This window comes from Chiloscyllium plagiosum, chromosome 3 (assembly GCF_004010195.1).
Source record: "Chiloscyllium plagiosum isolate BGI_BamShark_2017 chromosome 3, ASM401019v2, whole genome shotgun sequence".
NCBI classification, from domain to species: Eukaryota; Metazoa; Chordata; class Chondrichthyes; order Orectolobiformes; family Hemiscylliidae; genus Chiloscyllium; species Chiloscyllium plagiosum.
In genome coordinates, this window is record NC_057712.1 from 125,716,867 (window position 1) to 125,743,145 (window position 26,279).

General features: G+C 46.9%; 1 protein-coding gene across 2 annotated transcripts in view; it reads left to right on the top strand.

Annotated features, from left to right (window-relative positions):
• The window catches only part of rsph9 (radial spoke head component 9), a 79,276-nt gene that overhangs the window by 4,623 nt on the left and 48,374 nt on the right, over positions 1 to 26,279 (top strand). For both annotated transcript variants that reach the window (XM_043687257.1, XM_043687256.1), the window contains 2 exons: positions 22,555 to 22,708; positions 24,087 to 24,216. In XM_043687257.1, the coding sequence (XP_043543192.1) occupies positions 22,555 to 22,708; positions 24,087 to 24,216 (284 nt within the window). The remainder of the gene's footprint in view (positions 1 to 22,554; positions 22,709 to 24,086; positions 24,217 to 26,279) is intronic.

Here is a 26,279-nt window from a genome sequence, read left to right on the forward strand (position 1 = left end):
GGGCTGTATGGGAGTGAGGGTTATGTGACTATAGGGTATGGGGATGTGGAGTATGGGTATGGAGGGATAGGTGGGTGGAAGGATATGGGTGTTTTGCGTATAAGGGTATGTGTATGCGTGGGGCAACTGGATTGCGTATGTAGATGTAGGGCTGCCTGAGATGTTGGGGGGGGGGTGGTTTGGGCTGTAGGTTGGAGGCGGGTTGGAGTGTAGGGTACGGAGGGCTATGGTGGGGTTGGGTAGTTGGGTTGGAGCAAAGAAAACACCTGCAGTGAGAGACTCAATGCATATTCTCCCTGCTAACTCTTAAATCCTGAATACTTCAAACACTAAATGCAACTAAAAGTGAATATCCTGAAGACTGTGTTACCTACCCAGTGCCAGGATTAGGGACATCTCCTTGGGGTGGAGAAGAACTTGGGGAGGGATCTAGCAGTTGTCATCCACATTGGTGCCAATGACCTTGTTAAGACTGGAAAAGAGGTTTTGCTGAAAGACTTTGATAGTTTAGGAGCTAAATTGAAAAGCAGAACTCCCAACTGGATGACTGGAACTGGATTACTACCTGAGCCAGAGGCATAGGGTGAATAAAGTCATGTGTCAAATGGCTTTCAGTTCATGGGGCACTGGTACCAGCACTGGGTAGGAGGCAGCTGTTTTAGTTGGATGAGCTTCACTTCAACCATGCAGTGACCAGTGTCTTGGTGAGTCGAATAACCTTATCTATAGAGATTAGTGGGTGGGGGTTTGGAAGAGGAGAAACGTAGGCTTCCAAAGCAAGAGAAGATAACAGCATTAAAGGGCAGCTATTTGGATAATGGTACATAGTAAATAGGGTCAAAAAGGGAAATATTGGTAAAAAAGCAAATTGATCAGTCTTGACTTGAATGCATATACTATTCAGAACAAAATAGATGAATTAATCACACATTACATGTTAACAAGTATAATCTTATAGCCATTACACACACATGAATACAAGAGATTAAAGTTGGAAACCAAATATTCAGGTGTATGTAACATTTTGAAAGGACAGGTGTGACTATGCTGCTCCTTTAACAAGGTTATATTGTCCTTGGATTTTTTCAGAGGGGGTCTTAATGCAGAGGTGCCGAAATTTAATAAAGATTACAGATATTGCGAAAGTTAACAATGAGATAAGGCTTTTAGGAAGTTTTAAAAAACACTTGTGCAGTGAAAGAGGAGGGACCTGTTCTCCCAGCTCAGCTTTTCTATGGTTTGGTTTGGTTTTGGCAGTTTGGCTGTTCAGAGCGAGCAATCAGTTTTTGAGGCTGCTGTTCAAAGACACAGCTCCATGGAAGAAGGTGTTCCATGCTGAATCTCTCTGCCATCTCTCGCTCTCTCTACTGTAAGACCCTGTGTTGATTTTTCTTTTTTTGCCAAGTGGTGTTTATGGGGATTGTTGCAGGAATTTGGAACAGCATCATTAGGTTGGGATAGTCTGTTGAGTTTTCTGATAGCTAAAGTTATTCTGTATTCTGTTCTCTTTGGTTTGTGTTTCATTTAGTACTCTAAGTAATTTCTATTTTGTTTAAAACCAAGGGATTTTGACCAGCTGCTTCACTCATGGAATATCCATTTTACATCTGCTCAAAACAACGAGAAAGGTTAGGGTGTGGGCTCCCTTCTTGAAATGTGTTGAGGGGGTCTGGCCTGGTCTATAACACAGGCAGGAAAGAAAAGATGGTGGGATAGCATTGTTGATACAGATTGGAATAAGTACGATAGCAAGAAATGATCTTGAAACAGAAGATGTTCAACTCATGGTTGGAGGTAAGAAATAAAAAGGGAAAGAAGACACGGGGAGGAGTAATCTATAGGCCTCCGAACAGTAGCTATACAGTTAGACTGAGATTAAACCAGGAGATAATGAGGGCATGTAACGAAGGCAGTAGATCTATTATAGGTGACTTTAATCTGCATTTTGATTGGGATTTGATTGCAATGTGTATGGTGCTAATGTTACTTGCCTCTTTTCTTGGATATTGTCCAGATCTTGCTGCATATGGTCATGGACTGCTTCAGTATCTGAGTTGCAAATAATGCTGAACATTTCCCAATTATTGAGTTGCATCCCCATTTAGATCTTATACTGAAGCAGCATGGGGATGGTTGGGCCGAGGATGTTACTTTGTTATCCCACTGCTTTAGGGAAAACATTGCCAAAATAATGGATGCTGTCCAAGATGACAAAGTCCTGTGAGAAATGTCAGTTTTGATTGTGGTGCCAAATATAATCAGTATGTTTATTTGATTATATTTCCTATATTAGAGCTATTTGGAACTATTTTATATGGAGGTTATTTTAATAGCACTAGTCAGCCCAAAATGCTGGAAAAATTGCTTAGCCTGTCTGGCCCCATGATATCATCCACAGAATATAGACGATATGGCTCACTGATTCTGGCAGTTTGCCATGACCTACAATAATTCTGGGTTGAACGCACATCTCTCAAACAATAATGAGGAAGAAATTTCTAATCAGCAGTGTTGTGTATCCTGAGGCAGATTTTTGGAATGGGAAATGGAGGAGAGGTAAGGAGTAAGTTGTTTTGCAGAGATATACCGTAGTGCTGCAGCAGAGAGTCATAGAGATGTACAGCATGGAAATAGACCCTTCAGTCCCACTCGTCCATGCTGACCAGATATCCTAAATGAATCGAGTCCCACTTGCCAGCACTTGGCCCATATCCCTCCATACCCTTCCTATTCATATTCCCATCCAGATGCCTTTTAAATGTTGCAGTTATACCATCCTCCACCACTTCCTATGGCAGCTCTTCCATACATGCCCCACTCTCTGCGTGAAAAGTTGCCCCTTAGGTCCCTTTAATATCTTTCCCCTCTCACCCTAAACATATGCCACCTAGTTCTGGACTCCCCCACCCCAGGGAAAAGACTTTGTCTATTTATCCTATCCATGCCCCTCATTATTTTATAAACCTCTATGAGGTCACCCCTCAGCCTTCGATGCTCCAGAGAAAACAGCCATAGCCTATTCAGCCTCTCCCCATAATTCAAGTCCTTCAACGCTGGCAACATCCTTGTAAATCTTTTCTGAACCCTTTCAAGTTTCACAACATCCTTCCGATAGGAAGGAGACCAGAATTGCACGCAGTATTCCAAAAGTGGCCTAACCAATGTCCTGTACAGCCGCAACATGACCTCCCATACTCAATGCTCTAACCAATAAAGAAAAGCATACCAAACGCCTTCTTCACTATCCTATCTACCTGTGTCTCTACTTTCAAGGAGCTATGAACCTGCACTCCAAGGTCTCTTTGTTCAGTAACACTCCCTAAGACCTTACCATTAAATGTATAAGTCCTGCTAAGATTTACTTTCCCAAAATGGAGCACCTCACATTTATCTCAATTAAACTCCTTCTGCCCATTGGCCCGTCTGATCAAGAACCCTTTGTATTCTGAGGTAATCTTCTTCGCTGTCCGCTACACTTCCAACTTTGGTGTCATCTGCAAACTTACTAACTATACTTCATATCCAAATTTTTTATATGAACGACGAAAAGCAGTAGACCCAGCACCGATCCTTGTGACACTCCGCTGGTCACAGGCCTCCAGTCTGAAAAACAGCCCTCCACCATCACCCTCTGTCTTCTACCTTCGAATCAGTTCTGTATCCAAGTGGCTAGTTCTCCCTGTATTCCATGAGATTTAACCTTGCTCACCAGTCTCCCATGGGGAACCTTGTCGAATGCCTTACTGAAGTCCATAGACATCAAGTCCATCGCTCTGCCCTCATCAGTCTTCTTTGTTATTTTTTCAAAGAACTCAATCAAGTTTGTGAGACATGATTTCCCACACACAAAGCCATGTTGACTATCCCTAATATGTCCTTGCCTTTCCAAATACTTGTAAAACCTGTCTCTCAGGATTCCCTCCAACAACTTGCCCACCGCCGACATCAGGCTCACCGGTCTATAGTTCCCTGGCTTGTCCTTACCACCTTTCTTAAATAATGATACCACGTTAGGCAAGCTGCAGTCTTCTGGCATCTCCCCTGTGACTATCAGTGATACAAATTTCTCAACGGGGGCCCAGCAATCACGTCCCTAGCTTCCCACAGAGTTCTAAAGTACATTTGATCAGGTCCTGGGGATTAATCCACCTTTATGCGTTTCAAGACATCCAGCACTTCCTCCTCTGTAATATGGATATTCTTCAAGATGTCACCATCTACTTCCCCACATTCAATATCTATAGCAGTTTGGAAGAGATCGCTGTTTCCGGGGACAACATACGACAACTTTGTGTTCTGTGCATGCACACGCAGAGATCTCTGTTTCCGGGAACGGTGTACCACGACGTTGTGTTCTGTGCATGCACACGCAGTGATTGCTGTTTCTGGGAACAACGTACCACGCCATTGTGTTCTGTGCATGCACATGCAGCGATCACTGTTTCCGGGAACAATGTATCACACCATTGTGTTCTGTACATGCGGACGCAGAGATCGCTCTTTCTGGGAACGGCGTACCACAACATTGTGTTCTGTGCATGCGCATGCAGACATCACAGTTTCTGGGAACAACGTCCCACACCATTGTGTTCTGTGTATCCACACACAGAGATTACTGTTTCTGGGAACAACGTACCACGCCGTTGTGTTCTGTGCATGAGCACGCAGACATCACAGTTTCCAGGAACAACGTCCCGCGCCGTTGTGTTCTGTGCCTCCACACGCAGGCATCACAGTTTCCAGGAACAACGTACCATGATGTTGTGTTCTGTGAATGCACACACAGAGATCGCTGTTTCTGGGAGCAATGTACCACACCATTGTGTTGTGTGCATGCACACGCAGAGATTGCTGTTTCCGGGAACAACGTACTTTGACGTGTTCTGTGCATGCGCACACAGAGATCGCTGTATCTGAAAACAACGTACCGCGCCGTTGTGTACTGTGCATGCACACGCAGCGATCACTGTTTCTGGGAACAACATACCACGCCATTGTGTTGTATGCATGCACACGCAGCGATCACTGTTTCTGGGAACAACATACCACGCCATTGTGTTGTATGCATGCACACGCAGAAATCACTGTTTCCGGGAACAACATACCATGCCGTTGTGTTGTGTGCATCCGCACAAAGAGATCTCTGTTTCCGGGAATGGTGTACCACGACATTGTGTTCTGTGCATGTGCGCGCAGAGATCGCTGTTTCCGGGAATGGTGTACCACGACGTTGTCTTCTGTGCATGCGCACACAGAAATCGCTGTTTCTGGGAACAACATTCCTCGAGGTTGTGTTCTGCGCACACAGAGGTCACTGTTTCTAGGAACGGTGTACCACGCCGTTGTGTTCTGTGCATGAACATGCAGAGATCACTGTTTTCTGGAATGGCGTACCATGACATTGTGTTCTGTGCAGGCACACGCAGCAATCTCTGTTTCCAGGAACAACGTACCACGACATTGTATTCTGTGTATGTGCACACAGAGATCACTGTTTACGGGAACAACGTACCACGACATTGTATTCTGTGTATGTGCACACAGAGATCACTGTTTACGGGAACAACGTACCACGACATTGTGTTCTGCGCATGCAGAGATCACTGTTTCCGGGAACAGCGTACCACGGCATTATGTTCTGTGCATGAGCATGCAGAGGTCTCTGTTTCTGGGAAAGGCTTATCACGTTGTTGTGTTCTGTGCATGAGCACACAGAGATTGCTGTTTCAGGGAACAATGTATCACGCCGTTGTGTTCTGTGCATGCACACACAGAGATCGCTGTTTCAGGAAACATCGTACCAAGTTGTTGTATTCTGTGCATGAGCACGCAGAGATCGATGTTTCTGAGAGCAATGTACCACAACATTGTGTTCTGTGCGTGCACACGTAGAGATTGCTGTTTCCGGTAGTGGCGTACCACGCCGTTGTGTTCTGTGCATGTGCATGCAGAGATCGCAGTTTTCGGGAAGGGTGTGTCACGACGTTGTGTTCTGTGCATGCGTACACAGAGATCACTGTTTCCGGGACCGGTGTACCTCAACATTGTTCTGTGCATGAGCATGCAGAGATCACTGTTTCATGGAACGATGTACCACGACATTGTGTTCTGTGTGTGCGCACACAGAGATCACTGTTTCTGGGAACAATGTACCACACCGTTGTGTTCTGTGCATGTGCACGCAGAGATCGCTGTTTCTGGGAACAACGTGTCACGTTGTTGTGTTCTGTGCATGCAGACGCGGGACTGTTTTTGGGAACAGTGTACCACGCCATGGTGTTCTGTGCATGCAGAGATCACAGTTTCTGGGAACAACGTACCACACCGTTGTGTTCTGTGCAGCGCACGCAGAGATCGCTGTTTCCGGGACCGGTGTACCTCAACATTGTTCTGTGCATGAGCATGCAGAGATCACTGTTTCATGGAACGATGTACCACGACATTGTGTTCTGTGTGTGCGCACACAGAGATCACTGTCTCTGGGAACAATGTACCACACCGTTGTGTTCTGTGCATGCAGACACAGAGATCTCTGTTTCTGGGAACAACGTGTCACGTTGTTGTGTTCTGTGCATGCAGACGCGGGACTGTTTTTGGGAACAGTGTACTGTTTGGGAACTGTTTTTGGTGTTCTGTGCATGCAGAGATCACAGTTTCTGGGAACAACTTACCACACCGTTGTGTTCTGTGCAGCGCACACAGAGATCGCGGTTTCTGGGAACAACGTACCACGCCATTGTGTTCTGTGCATCCACACACAGAGATCGCTGTTTCAGGAAACATTGTACCAAGTTGTTGTGTTCTGTGCATGTGCACGCAGAGATCACTGTTTCCGGGAGCGGCTGTCACGTTGTTGTATTCTGTGCATGCAAACACAGAGATCGCTGTTTCCAGGAACAACGTGCCAGGCCGTTCTGTTTCTGGGAACAACATACCACGACGTTGTGTTCTGCACACGCAGCGATCACTGTTTCTGGGAACGGCGTACCACGACATTGTGTTCTGTGCATGAGCACGCAGAGATCACTTTTTCGGGAAAGGCTTATCACGCCGTTGTGTTCTGTGCATGTGCACAGAGATCACTGTTTACGGGAACAATGTACCACAACGTTGTGTTCTGCATGTGCAGAGATTGCTGTTTCCAGGAAAATATCCCACGCTGTTGTGTTCTGTGCTTGCACACACAGAGATCTCTGTTTCCGGGAACAACGTACCATGCCGTTGTGTTCTGTGCATGCGCACGCAGAGATCTCTGTTTCCGGGAACAACATACCACACCGTTGTGTTCTGTGCATGCACACACAGAGATCGCTGTTTCCGGGAACAACGTACCATGCCGTTGTGTTCTGTGCATGCACACACAGAGATCTCTGTTTCCGGGAACAACGTACCATGCTGTTGTGTTCTGTGCATGCGCACGCAGAGATCTCTGTTTCCGGGAACAACATACCACACCGTTGTGTTCTGTGCATGTGCACACAGAGATCTCTGTTTCCGGGAACAATGTACCATGCCGTTGTGTTCTGTGCATGCGCACGCAGAGATCGCTGTTTCCGGGAACAATGTACCATGCCGTTGTGTTCTGTGCATGCACACACAGAGATCTCTGTTTCCGGGAACAATGTACCATGCCGTTGTGTTCTGTGCATGCGCACACAGAGATCGCTGTTTCCGGGAACAACATACCACACCGTTGTGTTCTGTGCATGTGCACACAGAGATCGCTGTTTCCGGGAACAACATACCACACCGTTGTGTTCTGTGCATGCGCACACAGAGATCGCTGTTTCCGGGAACAACATACCACACCGTTGTGTTCTGTGCATGCGCACGCAGAGATCTCTGTTTCCGGGACCGGTGTACCTCAACATTGTTCTGTGCATGAGCACACAGAGATCTCTGTTTCAGGGAACGATGTACCATGACATTGTGTTCTGTGTGTGCGCACACAGAGATCACTGTCTCTGGGAACAACGTACCACGCCATTGTGTTGTGTGCATGCACACGCAGAGATCGCTGTTTCTGGGAACAACGTGTCACATTGTGTTCTGTGCATGCAGATGCAGGACTGTTTCTGGGAACAATGTACCAGTGTTGTATTCTGTGCATGCAGATGCAGAGATCACAGTTTCTGGGAACAACATACCATACCGTTGTGTTCTGTGCATGCGCACACAGAGATCGCTATTTCCGGGGACGGCGTACCACAAAGTTGTGTTCTGTGCGTGCACACAGAGATCACTGTTTCCGGGAATGGTGTACCACGCTGTTGTGTTCTGTGCATGAGCACGCAGAGATCACTGTTTCCGGGAACAAAGTGCCACGATGTTTTTTTCTGTGTGTGCGCACACAGAGATTGCTGTTTCTGGGAACAACGTACCATGACATTGTGTTCTGAAAGTACTTCGTCTTTAGTTATTTCTTCTTTAGTTAGTTTCTGTTTTCAGACCCCACCTTCTGGTCTGAGACATGCAGCAGCATGATGAACAGACCACCTACATCCATTAATCATCAGTGGGGTCAGAAAGGCGACTCAACGTGGAGGCTAGCACCCGGCATAATTCTTGCTGTCAAAACTTTACCACGTGAGTTAAGGACAGCCATAACAACACAACAAGTGATGACAATAACAATGAATATGATGATGGCATGCAAACGGTATGAGCCCCAAGATCTGCCTTATTGCCATCATAGCCACTCCGGGGGATTATAATCATGAAACTGTTTCCCTTCCTGCTGGTTCTTATCAGCATCCAGGCGGATGTGATTCGCTAGGTTAGCTAGATTGTCCGAGGTGTCCGGAATGGATGTGCAACACTCAGGGCCAGCAACAGCACAGTCCCACATTGTGCTGCTAGCAAATAGTCAAGGGCCAAAGGTTCTGCAATGCAACAGTACAGGTGGCAAAAACCTCAGCTGACACCTTGGAGATGGCAAAGCCATCGGCAGTCTCATTAGCCAGACTGTCCAAGGTTGAGGCCATATTGATCAGTTCCCTAGCAGGCTTAGCAGTCCCCAAGACGGGGAAGGTGATCATAAAGAAGTCTCAGTGATGAACCGTTTGAATTGAAGTAGGTGTAGGTTGGGATGAAGGCGGAGAGAGCTGTAATGGCGAACAAAAATGTCCACATAGGCAAGGTAGCAAGATCTGGACCAAGGGTAGGCCTTGAGACCACAGACAAAATAAGTACCATTGCAAGTCCTCAGGTTTTACTTGTAATTACATTGACAACCTCAAGGCTCAGAATACTTCCAGAAAGAAACGATTGGCCACTGGAGGGAATGGGAACATTCGCTGGTTCCAGCATTCCACCCTGACGTGCGATTACATTTAAAAACAAATAGTCCCCGTGGGCGTTCCTTCACCTGTAGTGTTTGCAAGGGACAGAGCCGTAGGTTGTAATGAGGCTGGAACAAACCTTTAGAGTTTTGCATGTTATAACCCATGGTCTCCCAGGTGACCTTATCATTGGCAGCATAATTGGTCCAGTCAGGGCTTGGCATGAATGATCCGTGAGATTCTCTTTCAAGCCTACCCCCTCCCACCCCTTCCCAGTCCAACCACCATTTCACCGTTTCTGATTTATTAAACGGAATAGGTCTCAGGGGATCCCCCCACAAGAGTGTGCAGGGATTCGAGTACAGACCCAGCATTTAGAGGTGTTATTTTGCTGCACGTGTATATAGGACATGTGTAAGTAAGTATTTGCATGTAACCCACACCTACTCCAGTGAACAGTACCTAGGTCGGCACAATTCCTTCGGTGCTACTAGGCAAAGGGCGAAAGCAAAACAAACAGAAACATCCCAGAGCTTACTGAACGGAGTTATACAATGGTCCAAAAGCTAAACCGCCCACGCGCAATAGCCCGCACTCTTGGTCCATTCACAACAACCGCATACACACACAAACAATGTCAGCAGGCCTCGAGAGGAGTCAGTCTGAAAAGAAAGCAGAGGGTGGGGATCATCAAACAGTGTCTGTATATTTCTTCAGTTGTGTCCCATGTTTCCAGACTCCCTTCTCTCGCATGTCATTACAGGCACACGGTCACCGCAATGATAACCTCATAGGGACCATTCCACCTAGGGGCAAAGCCAGCTTTAACGGGTTGAGTTCTAACCATAACCTTACTATCTGCCGATTGACTTGTGGACAATCCTCTAAATGCCTCTGTTCATCCTGCCCCCTTCTGTTTGTCCCTGACTGTTTTCTGCATCTCCTTCAGCTGGACGCTCAGTTCGAGCACATAGTGACGTATTCTGTCGCAGAGAAGGCCAACTATGGAATCCCCCATGATGATGGACTCGGCCAGTTGCTTTGCCCTAAGCAACTCAGCTCATAAGGGGTCAAACCAGTCAACCAGCTTGTGGTGGAATGGAGTCGCATGAGTATAGCAGGCAGGACCTCAGTGTTTGTCAGAGTACTGCGTGAAGGCCTGGGTGAGGGCCACTAACTCTGCCACCTGGGCTGACAGGCCTCCCTCTATTGTACCTGCTCGGACAACTTGTAGTTGCGTGTTCCCTACTGCCCATCCTGTTCGTGGCAACCCATCTACATATATCTGCGAGCCATCCACAAACAGGGTCCCATCTGGTGCCTCCACTTTCCTCTTACCTTACCTTTCCTCCACTTCATTGTCCATATTCCGACACTCGTGTTTCACCATCACCTAACATCCCTTCTGCTGGGTTTTCCTGGGTATCTTTGCACAGTGGTAATGGATTGGTTGGTGGCAAAAGAACAGCCTCCCATTTTGCCGTTCTCATGTTAGAAACTGTACATAATTTTCCCTTATTTAACATTTCTATGAGGGTGTGTTTGGTATGCAAGACTATATTCCCTGTCATCACAATAGGCTCACTGACTCTCAGAGCCCATGCAGCACAGTCTAAAGCAGCTATACATCTGGGCAAGCCGTTCACTACAGGACACTCAGCAGTGGAGTAGTACCCTATAGGTCACTGAGGTAAAAACAATGACTGCAGATGCTGGAAACCAGATTCTGGATCAGTGGTGCTGGAAGAGCACAGCAATTCAGGCAGCATCCGACGAGATGCTGCTCGTCGGATGCTGCCTGAATTGCTGTGCTCTTCCAGCACCACTGATCCAGAACCCCTATAGGTCACTGTTTATCACCATGGAGCTGAGTTACTACTGCCGAGTAAAAACCTCCCTCATCATTGCAGTAAATGTGGAAGTCTTCACTAGCATCTGGTAATCCCAGTCCCGGTGCTGATATTAACTCCACTTTCAGTTTTGTATAGGAGTCGTCTTGCTCCGTTCCCCAGTCAACTGGGTCTGTTGCAGGTTTATCCCCTTTTTGCTAATCACTGTATGGGCTCGACAACTTAGGCAAACTGAGGGATAAAATTCCTGCAGTAATTAAACAAGCCCAAGACCTCTCTCACACCACGGACTGTCTCAGGCCGTGGCATCTGTTATATAGCTGTCTTCCTGACTGCAGGCATTTTTTTCGTGCCTTGGGAAATTAAATGTCCCAAGTAAAGAACTTTAGTTTTCCCAATTTGAGCATTCTTTGGGCTGGCTTTTAACCCTCTGTCCTGCAAGTGCTTCAGGACTAAGCATAGTGCATCCTAATGTCTTGGTTTGGATTCAGAAGCCAGGATGATGTCATCGATATATTGGAGTATCGTAGTGCCATGGGGCAGGTTGATCTCCCTGAGTACCTCACTCATTACATGGTGAAATATGGCTGGACTATTTTGGAATCCCTCGGGAAGTCTGGTCCAAGTATACTGTTTATCTCTGATGGTAAATGCAAACTTATCTTGGGAGTCACAATGGAGGGGGATAGACTAGAATCCATTCACAATATCCAGTACAGTAAAGAGTTTGTGGGTCAGGGAGAGTCCATTTAAGATTGTGGATGGACTGGCGACTATAGGGTGTAATTTAGGAGTGATCCTGTTTAGGGCAGTATAATCAATTGTGAGATGGTATTGTCCGTCAGGTTTACTGACCGGCCATGTGGGGGAATTAGTAGTGTTGGTAGTCTCTCTGAGAAGTTCCCTCTCCACTAATCCTTTCACAGTTTCCACAACTGCCCTTCTGGCTTCAGATTTTATGGGGTATTGGCGGTGTGGCATGTGTTCCAGACCCGCCACGACTATGGGGTCGATTTTAATCAAACCTGTATCTAATTTAGTCTCCACCCATACCCCTAGGACAGAGGTGCAAATGGCACCAAAGCCATTATCCTCTAACTGCCAATCATGTCCCATAGAGGAGGAGACTTGGACAGTGCTCAAGTGGCTTGCATAAGTCTCCAATATTTCCTTTCTCCCTTCGGGATGGGGCCAGGTTAATTCACCCTTTCCACAGTTTATAAGGGCTGTGTACTCATTCATTAAATCATTTCCCATAATAGTTCCTTCATTATTTTTACGCACATAAAATCGCATCGGAATATACAGGTTATTGATTTCTACTAGACTGGTCTCACTCAAGTACGCAGGGGATCATTGTCCATTAATCCCCTTCACATAAATAATTTTGTTAGTTATGGGCAAGGGTAGGTCAGTAATAGATATGGAGGCTCCTGTGCCCACTAGCATCTCACACTGTTTGCCCCCTACCATTGCAGACACAAGTCCTTCTCTCCTTATCACCTGTACCCATGGAGGCTGCCAGACGTCAGTCCAATGTATTCTTGGTGTTTGTTGGTTTCCAAACAAGTGTCTTCAGAGTGGCCCCTATTGCCACAGTAGTGACAGACAGAAGTGGGCTTCCGTTCTGTTTCCTCCCCCTACAATCCCGGACAATGTCGCCTATCTTGCCACAGTTGTGACACATGGGTCTGGATTTTGTCTTTGTGACGACGGCTAGGTTTTCCTGCTTTATGCGCACAGAAGGTTTTCCTCCTGTGTCCTTCTTAACGCCTGTTATCCATTCTACCAGGGTGTCACAGTCTTGGAGAATGATGACCCCCATTTTTATGACTGCCTCGTGCGCGGGAGACAGCCTGTCCTTGAAAGCCTCAATAAGTGCCCGGTCAGAGCAACCTGTCTGGGGAATCCCTGAGAATACTTGGTAGACCCGAAAGAGTCATTCCCCATATTCAGAGGTGCCCTCCTCCTTCTGTTGTTTGGTGTTATTTTTGCCCATCGATGGGCAGTTTCCCCAGAACACGCTGGATTTCAGCCTTAAGTCTGCCGAAGGGCTCCTGCTGGTCCTTTATATCTGCTTTAATAGGCGTACCCTGGGTCCGTCTGCTTCTCCTATAATCTTGACTTTGTTGCTGTGGGGCATCGGCTATGTCAGACCCGTCAAATACGAGACGCCAATTGTTCCGAGGGTAAACAGCCCGCACCAGTTGGTGGATATCCCTTAAATGTATTGGTGGCCCACCTAGATAGTATCTAATTCAACCCACAACTTCGCATTGTTACTGCGAGACTGTAAGTGACCCAGGGAAGCTAGGATCTGTTGCAATTCACCTGGTGTAAATGGCTTAAATTTTGCATATGCGTTGGTTCCTTCCCCACTGCAAGTTACTGGGGCTAAGTTAATTTCCTCGGGAGGGTGTTCCGATGGTTCAGGTGATGTGATCAGGCTCTTCTGGGTATGATAAGGTGGCAATGAACCCCACTGACTATCCTCCAGGAACTGATTTTTCTATTCCAGTTCCCTTAGTTGGGATTGAAGTATTTGTTTTTCCTCGGTTCATTTCCTTGTGGATTCCAAAGTCTGACCTATGAGTTCAAAGTTTGGGTGAAGATTTGTAGCTCGGGTGCTCGTTGTTGTGGTTCTGTTCGCCGAGCTGGAAATTTTTGTTGCAAACGTTTCGTCCCCTGTCTAGGTGACATCCTCAGTGCTTGGGAACCTCCTGTGAAGCGCTTCTGTGTGTTTCCTCCGGCATTTATAGTGGCCTGTCCCTGCCGCTTCCGGTTGTCAGTTTCAGCTGTCCGCTGTAGTGGCCGGTATATTGGTTCCAGGTCGATGTGTTTGTTGATGGAGTTTGTGGATGAGTGCCATGCTTCTAGGAATTCCCTGGCTGTTCTTTGTTTGGCTTGCCCTATAATGGTAGTGTTGTCCCAGTCGAATTCATGTTGCTTGTCGTCTGCGTGTGTGGCTACTAAGGATAGCTGGTCGTGGTGTTTCGTGGCTAGTTGATGTTCATGGATGCGGATCGTTAGCTGTCTTCCTGTTTGTCCTATATAGTGTTTTGTGCAGTCCTTGCATGGGATTTTGTACACTACATTAGTTTTGCAAACAGGAAGACAGCTAACGATCCGCATCCATGAACATCAACACATCGACCTGGACCCAATATACCGGCCACTACAGCGGACAGCTGAAACTGACGACCGGAAGCGGCAGGGACAGGCCACTATAAATGCCGGAGGAAACACCACAGAAGCGCTTCACAGGAGGCTCCCAAGCACTGAGGATGTCACCTAGACAGGGGACGAAACGTTTGCAACAAAAATTTCCAGCTCGGCGAACAGAACCACAACAATTGACCTATGAGGCTAGCCAATTGATGGGCCAAAAGGACACCTATTTTCTTGGTCTTATCTTCCTTTTCGCCCGTGAGCCAATTTTGCTGTTGATCTAGGGTCTGGGATGGTTCCCATCCAATCTTTGTCATCTGTCTAATGAGTGAATGTCTGTCTATCATATACTGGTTAATGAGAGACCCCGGAGGTCCCCATTGATCTCCCTGTCCTCCCATAACACTGAGGTTTATACTCACAGATCCTCTGTTGGTCAATCGCATTTACCCACCAGCCACGATGGCTGTGTGTTTTCCCACCGGCTGCATCTCACCCTGAATTGTTCCTATCGGAGTCCGGCGATGCCTGTTTTAGGGAGTGATCATTTCCCTGTATCCCGCTTATTTAATCTAGGCCTTTATCTCAGACAGGAACAATCACACTGAGTATGACTCAACTCGAAGACCACACAACAAACACTCTCTCATTCACTCTTACCAGATCAACAGCTTCTGTAATTTGACCTGCTTTTGTCTGATATCCTGCCCCAAATCCTGGGAGGTGGCCACCCTACCCAGGACAGTAAACAGGACTCTGCGCACACCGCCAATTTGTTGTAGTAAAATTAATAAAACTCAAATTTAGAAGCAAGTCAATCAAATTTATTAAATCAAAAGCTTTTGGGAGAGGCAGCGTGATTCTTACCCTAACCGCAGGACTTGACCGCGTCGTCTCTCTCAGAACAACAGGTATAGCAGTTTTTATAATCTGGATGATGTTTACAAAAAATGCCCAAGAAAGACAGTTTCGTGTGTTCTGCGCATGCACACGCAGCAATCGCTGTTTCCGGAAACAGCATACCACACCTTTGTGTTCTGCGCATGTAGAGATTGCTGCATGCAGGAACGGTGTACTACGCCGTTGTGTTCTGCGCATGCAGAGATCGCTGCATGCAGGAACGGTGAAGCACACCGTTGTGTTCTGCACATGGAGAGATTGCTGTTTCCAAGAATGGTGTACCACGCCATTGTGTTCTGCACATGCAGAGACCGCTGTTTCCGGGAACGGTGTACCACGCCATTGTGTTCTGCGCATGCAGAGATTGCTGTATGCAGGAACGGTGTACTACACCATTGTGTTCTGCGCATGCAGAGATCGCTGTATGCAGGAACGGTGTACTACACCATTGTGTTCTGCGCGTGCAGAGATCGCTGCATGCAGGAATGGTGTACCACGCCGTTGTGTTCTGCGCAGGCAGAGATCGCTGTTTCTGGGAACGGTGTACCATGCCATTGTGTTCTGTGCGTGCAGAGATCGCTGTATGCAGGAACGGTGTACTACACCATTGTGTTCTGTGCGTGCAGAGATCGCTGTATGCAGGAACGGTGTACTACACCATTGTGTTCTGCGCATGCAGAGATCGCTGCATGCAGGAACGGTGTACTACATCGTTGTGTTCTGCACATGCAGAGATTCGCTGTTTCCAAGAATGGTGTACCACGCAATTGTGTTCTGCGCATTCAGAGATCGCTGTTTCCGGGAACGGTGTACCACGCCGTCGTGTTCTGCGCACGCAGAGATCGCTGTTTCTGGGAACAGTGTACTATGCTGTTGTGTTCTGTGCAAGCTGAGATCGCTGTTTCTGCGAACAGTGTACCATGCTATTGTGTTCTGCGCATACACACATAGAGATCGCTGTATCTGGGAATGGCATACCGCACCGTTGTGTTCTGCGCATGCAGAGATTGCTGTTTCTGGGAACGATGTACCACGAGTTTGTGTTCTCTGCACGCAGAGATTGCTGTATCCAGGAACGGTGAATCACGCGATTGTATTCTGCGCATTCAGAGATTGCTGTTTCCAATAACGGTGTACCATGCCGTTGTGTTCTGCATATGCAGAGATTGTTGTTTCTGGGAATGGTGTACCACGTCATTGTGTTCTGCGCATGCAGAGATTGCTGTTTCTAAGAACGGAGTACAACACCGTTGTGTTCTGCATATGCAGAGATTGCTGTTTCCGGGAACGGTGTACCACACCATTGTGTTCTGTACACACAAAGATTGCTGTATCCAGGAATGGCATACCACGCCATTGTGTTCTGCGCATGCAGAGATCACTGTTTCTAGGAACGGTGTATCACACCATTGTGTTCTGAGCATGCACAAGCAGAGATTGCTGTATGCCGAAATGGTGTACCATGCCGTTGTGTTCTGTGCATGCAGAGATTGTTGTTTCCGGGAACGGTGTACCACGCCATTGTGTTCTGTGCATGCACAAGCAGAGATTGCTGTATGCCGAAACGGTGTACCATGCCGTTGTGTTCTGTGCATACAGTGATTGTTATTTCCAGGAACGGTGTACCACGTCACTGTGTTCTGCACATGCAGAGATTGCTGTTTCCGGGATCGGTGTACCATGGCATTGTGTTCTGCACATGTGCAAGCAGAGATCGCTGTATCCGGGAAAGGTGTACCACACCATTATGTTCTGCGCATGCAGAGATCGCTGTTTCCGGCAATGGTGTACCACGCCATTGTGTTCTGTGCACATAGAGATTGCTGTATCCAGGAACGGCATACCACACCATTGTGTTCTGCGCATGCTCATGCAGAGATCACTGTATACAGGAATGGTGTACCACGCTGTTGTGTTCTGAGCATGCAGAGATCGCTGTTTCTGTGAACGGTGTACCACGCCGTTGTGTTCTGCACATGCAGAGATTGCTGTTTCCGGGAACGGTGTACCACGCCATTGTGTTCTGCACATGCAGAGATTGCTGTTTTCGGGAATGGTGTACCACGCCATTGTGTTCTGCGCAAGCAGAGATCGCTGTTTCCAGGAACAGTGTACCACGCCAATGTGTTCTGCGCAAGCAGAGATTGCTGTTTCTGGGAACGGTGTGCCATGCTGTTGTGTTCTGCGCACGCAGAGATCGCTGTTTTCGGGAACAGTGTACCACGCCATTGTGTTCTGCGCATGCAGAGATCGATGTTTCCGGGAACGGTGTACCACACTGTTGTGTTCTGCACATGTGCATGCAGAGATTGCTGTTTCCAAGAACGGTGTACCACGCCATTGTGTTCTGCGCACGCAGAGATCGCTATTTCTGGGAATGGTGTACCATGGTGTTGTGTTCTGCACATGCAGAGATCGCTGTTTCTGGGAATGGTGTACCACGCCATTGTGTTCTGCGCATGCAGAGATTGCTGTTTCCAGGAACGGTGTACCACACCATTGTGTTCTGTGCATGCAGAGATCGCTGTATCTGGGAATGGCATACCGCACCGTTGTGTTCTGCGCATGCTGTTTCTGGGAACGATGTACCACGAGTTTGTGTTCTGTGCACGCAGAGATTGCTGTATCCAGGAATGGCATACCACACCATTGTGTTTTGCGCATGTGCAAGCAGAGATCGCTGTATCCGGGCACGGTGAACCACGCCATTGTGTTCTGCGCATGCAGAGATTGTTGTTTCTGGGAATGGTGTACCACGTCATTGTGTTCTGCGCATGCAGAGATTGCTGTTTCTAAGAACGGTGTACCATGCCGTTGTGTTCTGCGTATGCAGAGATTGTTGTTTCTGGGAATGGTGTACCACGTCATTGTTCTGCGCATGCAGAGATTGCTGTTTCTAAGAACGGTGTACCATGCCGTTGTGTTCTGCATATGCAGAGATTGTTGTTTCTGGGAATGGTGTACCACGTCATTGTGTTCTGCGCATGCAGAGATTGCTGTTTCTAAGAACGGAGTACCACACCATTGTGTTCTGCATATGCAGAGATTGCTGTTTCCGGGTACGGTGTACCACACCATTGTGTTCTGTGCACACAAAGATTGCTGTATCCAGGAATGGCATACCACACCAGTGTTCTGCGCATGCAGAGATCACTGTTTCTAGGAACGGTGTATCACGCCATTGTGTTCTGAGCATGCACAAGCAGAGATTGCTGTATGCCGAAATGGTGTACCATGCCGTTGTGTTCTGTGCATGCAGTGATTGTTGTTTCCGGGAACGGTGTACCACGTCACTGTGTTCTGTGCATGCAGAGATTGCTGTTTCCGGGAACGGTGTACCACGCTGTTGTGTTCTGCGCATGCAGAGATTGCTGTTTCCGGGATCGGTGTACCATGGCATTGTGTTCTGCACATGTGAAAGCAGAGATCGCTGTATCCGGGAAAGGTGTACCACACCATTATGTTCTGCGCATGCAGAGATCGCTGTTTCCGGCAATGGTGTACCACGCCATTGTGTTCTGTGCACATAGAGATTGCTGTATCCAGGAACGGCATACCACACCATTGTGTTCTGCGCATGCTCATGCAGAGATTGCTGTATGCAGGAATGGTGTACCACACCATTGTGTTCTGCGCATGCAGAGATTGCTGTTTCTGGGAACAGTGTACCACGCTGTTGTTTTCTGCGCATGCAGAGATTGCTGTTTCCGGGATCAGTGTACCACGCCATTGTGTTCTGCGCATGCAGAGATCGCTGTGTCTGGGAACGGTGTACCACGCCATTGTGTTCTGTGCATGCAGAGATTGCTGTTTCTGTGAATGGTGTACCACGTCATTGTGTGCTGCGCATACAGAGATCGCTGGTTCGGGGAATGGTGTACCATGCCGTTGTGTTCCGTGCATGCAGAGATTGCTGTTTCTGTGAATGGTGTACCACGCCGTTGTATTCTGCACATGCAGAGATTGCTGTTTCCGGGAACGGTGTACCATGCCGTTGTGTTCCGTGCATGCAGAGATTGCTGTTTCTGGGAACGGTGTACTACGCCATTGTGTTCTGTGCATGTGCAAGCAGAGATCGCTGTATCGGTAACGGCGTACCAGTCTATTGTGTTCTGCGCATGTGCAAACAGAGATCGCTGTTTCTGGGAACGGTGTACCACACCATTGTGTTCTGCGCATGCAGAAATCGCTATTTCCGGGAACAGTGTACCACACCATTGTGTTCTGCACATGCGCATGCAGAGATCACTGTATGCAGGAACGGTGTACTAAGGCATTGTGTTCTGCGCATGCAGAGATTGCTGTTTCTGGGAACGGTGTACCATGCTGTTGTGTTCTGCGCATGCAGAAATCGCTGTTTCCGGGAATAGTGTACCACGCCATTGTGTTCTGCGCAAGCAGAGATCACTGTTTCCGGGAACAGTGTACCACGCTGTTGTGTTCTGCATATGCACATGCAGAGATTGCTGTTTCCTAGAAAGGTGTACCACACCGTTGTGTTCTGCTCATGCAGAGATTGCTGTATGCAGGAATGGTGTACCACACCATTGTGTTCTGCGCATGCAGAGATTGCTGTTTCCGGGAACGGTGAGCCACGCCATTGTGTTCTGCGCATGCAGAGATCGCTGTTTCTGTGAATGGTGTACCACGTCATTGTGTGCTGCGCAAACAGAGATCGCTATTTCTGTGAACGGTGTACCACACCATTGTGTTCTGCACATGCTGAGATTGATGTTTCCGGGAACGGTGTACCACGCCATTGTGTTCTGCGCATGCACAAGCAGAGATCACTGTATGCAGGAACGGTGTACCATGCCGTTGTGTTCTGTGCATGCAGAGATTGTTTTTTCCGGGAACGGTGTGCCACACCATTGTGTTCTGCGCATGCAGAGATTGCTGTTTCTGGGAATGGTGTACCACACCGTTGTATTCTGCACATGCAGAGATCGCTGTTTCTGGGAACGGTGTACCATGCCGTTGTGTTCCGTGCATGCAGAGATTGCTGTTTCTGGGAACGGTGTACCAAGCCATTGTGTTCTGTGCATGCAGAGATCGCTGTGTCTGGGAACGGTGCACCACAGCGTTGTGTTCTGTGCATGCAGAGATTGCTATTTCTGGGAACAGTGTACTACGCCATTGTGTTCTGTGCATGCAGAGATTGCTGTTTCCGGGAACGGTGTACCACGCCATTGTGTTCTGTGCATGTGCAAGCAGAGATCGCTGTATCCAGGAACGGTGTACCAGTCTATTGTGTTCTGCGCATGTGCAAACAGAGATCGTTGTATTCGGGAACAGTGTACCACACCATTGTGTTCTGCACATGCACATGCAGAGATCACTGTATGCAGGAACGGTGTACTAAGGCATTGTGTTCTGCGCATGCAGAGATTGCTGTTTCTGGGAACGGTATACTATGCTGTTGTGTTCTGCGCACGCAGAAATCGCTGTTTCCGGGAACAGTGTACCACGCCATTGTGTTCTGCACATGCAGAGATCGCTGTTTCCGGGAACAGTGTACCACGCTGTTGTGTTCTGCATATGCGCATGCAGAGATTGCTGTTTCCTAGAAAGGTGTACCACACCGTTGTGTTCTGCTCATGCAGAGACTGCTGTATGCAGGAATGGTGTACCACACCATTGTGTTCTGCGCATGCAGAGATCGCTGTTTCCGGGAACGGTGTACCACGCCATTGTGTTCTGTGCATGCAGAGATTGCTGCTTCCGGGATCGGTGTACCACATCATTGTGTTCTGCGCATGCAGAGATCACTGTTTCCGCGATCAGTGTACCACGATGTTGTGTTCTGCGTATGCACATATCGCTGTTTCTGGGAATGGTGTACCACGCCGTTGTGTTCTGTGCATGCAGAGATCGCTGTTTCTGGGATCGGTGTACCACGCCGTTGTGTTCTGTGCATGCAGAGATCGCTGTTTCTGGGATCGGTGTACCACGCCCTTTTGTTCTGCGCATGCAGAGATCGCTGTTTCTGGGATCGGTGTACCACGCCGTTGTGTTCTGCGCATGCAGAGATTGCTGTTTCCGCGATCGGTGTACCACGCCGTTGTGTTCTGCACACACAGAGATCGCTGTGCCTGGGAATGGCATACCACACCGTTGTGTTCTGTGCACGCAGAGATTGCTGTTTCCGGGAACGGCATACCACGCTGTTGTATTCTGTTAATGCGCAAGGAGCGATCGCTCTATCTGGGAATGGCATACCACGATGTTGTATTCTGCGCATATGCAAGCAGAGATTGGAGAGAGCTCTTAAGGATAGTGGAATCTGGGGTTATGGGGATAAGGCAGGAACAGGATACTGATTGAGGATGATCAGCCATGATCATAATGAATGGTGGTGCTGGCTCGAAGGGCAGAATGGCCTACTCCTGCACCTGTTGCCTATTATCTATTGTCAATTGTCTATTGAGATCGCTATATCTGGGAATGGCGTACCATGGCATTCTGTTCTGCAAGTATTTATTCTTTAGTTAGTTTCTGTTTTCAAAGTTACTCGCTTTTACAGCAAAGGTTAATTATTTGAGGGCTGTTCAACTAGCACCAAGGAAAATTCGGATTCGCTCAGGAATGATGCTCCAGGTTAACAGTTCATTCTCATAACCAATGACATCCTCCTCAAACTACTCACTGTTCCCATCGATCACTTTCTTCCTTGGCAATCTACTTCAACCATCCTTCTCCTATATCCTCAATTCTTTCCTCGGACAACTGCTGTCTACCCAGACATTCTCCCAGGTTTCTGTCTGGTCTATCTCACACTTTACTTTCCAGTGTCCCACACTTTGCCAGTGCTTTCCAAAAACTAACCATTAGTAACATCATAGCCTTTCATTTACTGCCAGCAATACCACAGTATTTAAAGTTCCTAATACAGCATAATTTGCACAAATTTACGATTTTGAATAGATCTAGAAAATCCACTAATAATACTACAAGTCCTCCAGCCCAGAATATTCCTTTCATACTTCAGATAGCCATGCCTGAAGAATGATTTTTAAAAAAATCCTCCACAATTGACTTTCAGTTGATCTAAGGGAATATCTAGTTCCTGAGAAGTGTTCTTAATGGATCAGACAAAATTAAACACGTTAGTATCAAAAACAATATTGTTGATAGTAATCTTGCAGTATTTTAGGAGATTTCCTAGTTTTGGGCAATGTAAGAATTCTGAAATAATGAGAGGTCTCTCACAATCTAATGTGAGGAAGGATTAATAACGTCTTAAATAAAGCTCCATGTGACAACGACAAGTCCAACAGTGGTTAGAGTGACATTCTGTTTTGTTATATTCACCTCCGCTAAAGAAATAAAAAGTGGTATTTTCTTTTTTTACACAGTTTAAACTGCATGGATTGGAAATTACTTCCCCCAGCATCAGACGAGATGATAGAGAGATCCATGCGGGTTAAAGGTCGTTTCATGGGTGATCCTTCTCATGAGTACGACACCATAACGGTTAAGAAAAATGATGAAGAAATGGCCAGTTTGGAGGTTAGTGTATGAGTTTGACTTGAACCAGCAATATGGTAATTCCCTGTGGTACACTGTGCAATTTGAATTCTGTGAAATTTGGAATCAAAAAATGGCATGTCTAATGGTGTCCATACAATCAATGTTGATTAGCATTAAAAACTCATCTGGTTCATAAATGTCCTTTAGGAATGGAAATCTGATCATCCCCATCTGGTCTGGCCTCCATGTGACTCTCGATTCAGGTTGACTGTTGACTAGCTCTCTAGGCCATATTGGAGAGCAATCAGATCAAGGGCAATTTAGTGATGGACAAGAAATGTCAGCCTTTCCAAGAACACCCAAAGCCCATGTACGAAGGAAAATTAACTAACATCAGCTTTTGAATCGGATTCCCACTTTTGATGGAAACTGCTCATGTGGAGGTTGCTGATGCATTTCACAATCAGACAAACCACAAACTCTCAGTTTCTGTACTCAACCATTAACAAATTAACAAACAAGTTGTACTTGATGGCAGTCACCAACCATTGAACACTTGTATTCAGGGAAAGATGTGAAAGAAAGTTGGAGAATAATAAAGAAGAAATTCTACTGGTGTAACACCTCGGATACAGCAAAATATCATTAGGTGCTTAAAAAGGGGACGGGGGATGACCAAAAGAATAGATAGATGGATTCTGCAGATTTTTCAACAGACTTTTTCTATTTGTTCGTAGAATGTGGTTAGACCAGAATTTATTGCCTTTCCTAATTGCCCAGAGGACAGTTAGGAGACAACAATATTGCTACAAGTCTGGAGTCATATGATGGTCAGACCAGGTAAGGACAGCAGAATTCCTTCCCTAAAAGGCATGAGTGATCCAGATAGTTTTTTTACATCAATTCCCAATGGTTACATAGCCACCACTAGGCCAGGCCTTTTTTCCAGAATTAATTCAAATTTCACTGTTGCCATGACGGTGTTCAAATCCATATCCCCAGGACATAGGGCCTGAGATTTTGGATTGTGCATCCAGTGGCATTACCACTGAAGAAGGAAGAAATCACAAAGCAGAGGGGTTTAGGAAGAGAATTCCAGACTGCAGGACCATGATGATCAAAGTATCTGCTACAAACTGTGAAATGGGAGAGGGAAGCGATGGTGAGCTGTGGGGAGATAGGTTGAATAGCTTGTGAAATCCTAACATCCAGTGGCAGATGATTAGCAGACTCAGGCTCTGGTCTGGAATCAGAGATATAGTCAGGTGGCCATTTGGAGGTTAGTAAATGAAAATAATCAATGGTCTCAGAGACAAGATACCAGCAGAAGTCAACAAAGACAGACATGATTGATGAACAAAAATTGTAATTTATGATCATCAGGGTTTTTTAAAATATACATGTATTTCTGTTATAGCTAAAGGTAAAAGAGGAAGAACGCTTGACATCTACAATTGAACAAATAAACAGAGAAGCTGCAATAGTTCCTAGGGGTGCTTTTATCAAGACACCTCTTGAGCAAATCCACAAAAACAGGAGTTTTGGAGGTAACTAGTCTTTAAAGTTTAAATTTCACTTGGTGGAATGAAGTCAAACTTTTTTTTTAATTCAGTCACGGGATGTGGGTGTGGCTGGCTGGCCAGTATTCATTGCTCATCCCTATTTGTCCTTAAGAAGGTGAACTGCTTTCTTGAACCACTGCAGTCCATGTGCTATAGGTACACCCACAATGTGTTAGAGAGGGAATTCCAGGGTTTTGATCCGGTGACAGTGAACAAACAGTGATATATTTCCAAGTCAGAATGGTGAGTGACTTGGAGGAGAAATTCCAGGTGATGGTGTTCCCATGTCCTTGTCCTTCTCAGTGTAAGTGGTCATGGGTTTGGAAGGTGCTGTCTAAGTAGCATTAGTGAATTTCTGCAATGCATCTTGTAGACGGTGCTTACTGTTGCTACTGAGTGTCTGTGGTGGAGAGAGTCAATGTTTGTGGATTTGGTGCCAATCAAACCTCTTGAGTGTTGTTGGAGCTGCACTCATGCAGGCAAGTGGGGGGCATCCCATCACACTCCTGACTTGTACCACGTAGATTGTGTTCAGGCTTTGAAGAGTCATGACGTGAGTTACTTGCTTCAAGCTTCCTTGCATCTGACGTCTTCTTGTAGCCGCAGTACTTCTATGACTAGTCCTGCCCAGTGGTAACCCCCCAGATGTTAATAGTGGGGGATTTAGTGATGACAAGGGACAATGATTAGATTCTTTCTTGATTTCACTGCCTGGTATTTTTGTGTCATGAATGTTACTTGCTACTTGTCAGTCCAAGCCTGAATATTGTCGAGATCTTGCTGTGTTTGGACATGGACTGCTTCAGTATCAGAGAATGGTGTTGAAAATTGTGCAATCAATAGGGAACATCCCCACTTCTCACCTTGTGATAGAGGGAAGGCCATTGATGAAGCAGCTGAAGATGGTTTGGCCTTGGACACTACCTTGAGAAACTCCTGCAGAAATGTCTTGGAGCGGAGATGGTTTACTTCCAACAACCACAGCCATCTTCCTATGTGACTCCAACCAGTTGGGAACATTCACCGATTCCCATTGATTCCTGCTTTTTTTAAAGTTATTAAGGGAGATCTGATGGATCAGGGTTGTCCCAACTTCAAATCCCACCTGCTTCAGAGGTGTGTAATTATGTCTCGAAACAGGTTAGTTAGAAAATACCTAAAATGGCATTGTTTTCCTTGGAGCAGAGGAGACTGGGGGGAGTCACAATTGAGATGTATAAAATTTCGAAGGGCATAGAAAGTTAGACAGGAAGGAACATTCACCCTTGGTGGAAGTATCAGTGATCAGGGGATATAAATTTAAGGTAAACGACAGGAGGTTTAGAAGGGATGTCAGGAAAAAAAATTCACCTAGAGGGTGGTGGGAATCTGGAACTCACTGCCTGTAAGGTATAAAGGCAGAAAACCTCATAACATTTACAAAGTATTTGACTGTGTACTTGTAATGTGAAGGCATGCAGTGTTAGGGGCCAAGTATTGAAAATGTGATAGAATAGTTAGATTAGATTAGATTACTTAGGTAGTTGTTCTTGACTGGTGCAGACACAAGGTGCTGAAGGGTCTTTCCCTATGCTGTAGACCCCTGTGACTGTATGATGCCACACTCGGTCAAACATGGTCTTGATGTCAAGGGCAGTCATTCTCCCCTCACTTCTGGAATTCAGCTCTTTAATCCTCCCACCCTGCCCCCTGTAAAAACGCCATCCCATATTCCCAATTCCTTCGTCTCCGCCGCATCTGCTCCCAGGAGGACCAGTTCCAAAACCGTACAACCCAGATGGCCTCCTTCTTCAAGGACCGCAATTTCCCGCCAGACGTAGTCGATGATGCCCTCCACCGCATCTCTTCCACTTCCCGCTCCTCCGCCCTTGAGCCCCGCCCCCCCAACCGCCACCAGGACAGAACCCCACTGGCCCTCACCTACCACCCCACCAATCTCCATGTACAGCGCATCATCCACCGTCACTTCCGCCACCTCCAAACAGACATCAGCACCAAGGATATATTTCCCTCCCCTCCCCTAACAGCATTCCGTAAAGACCACTCCC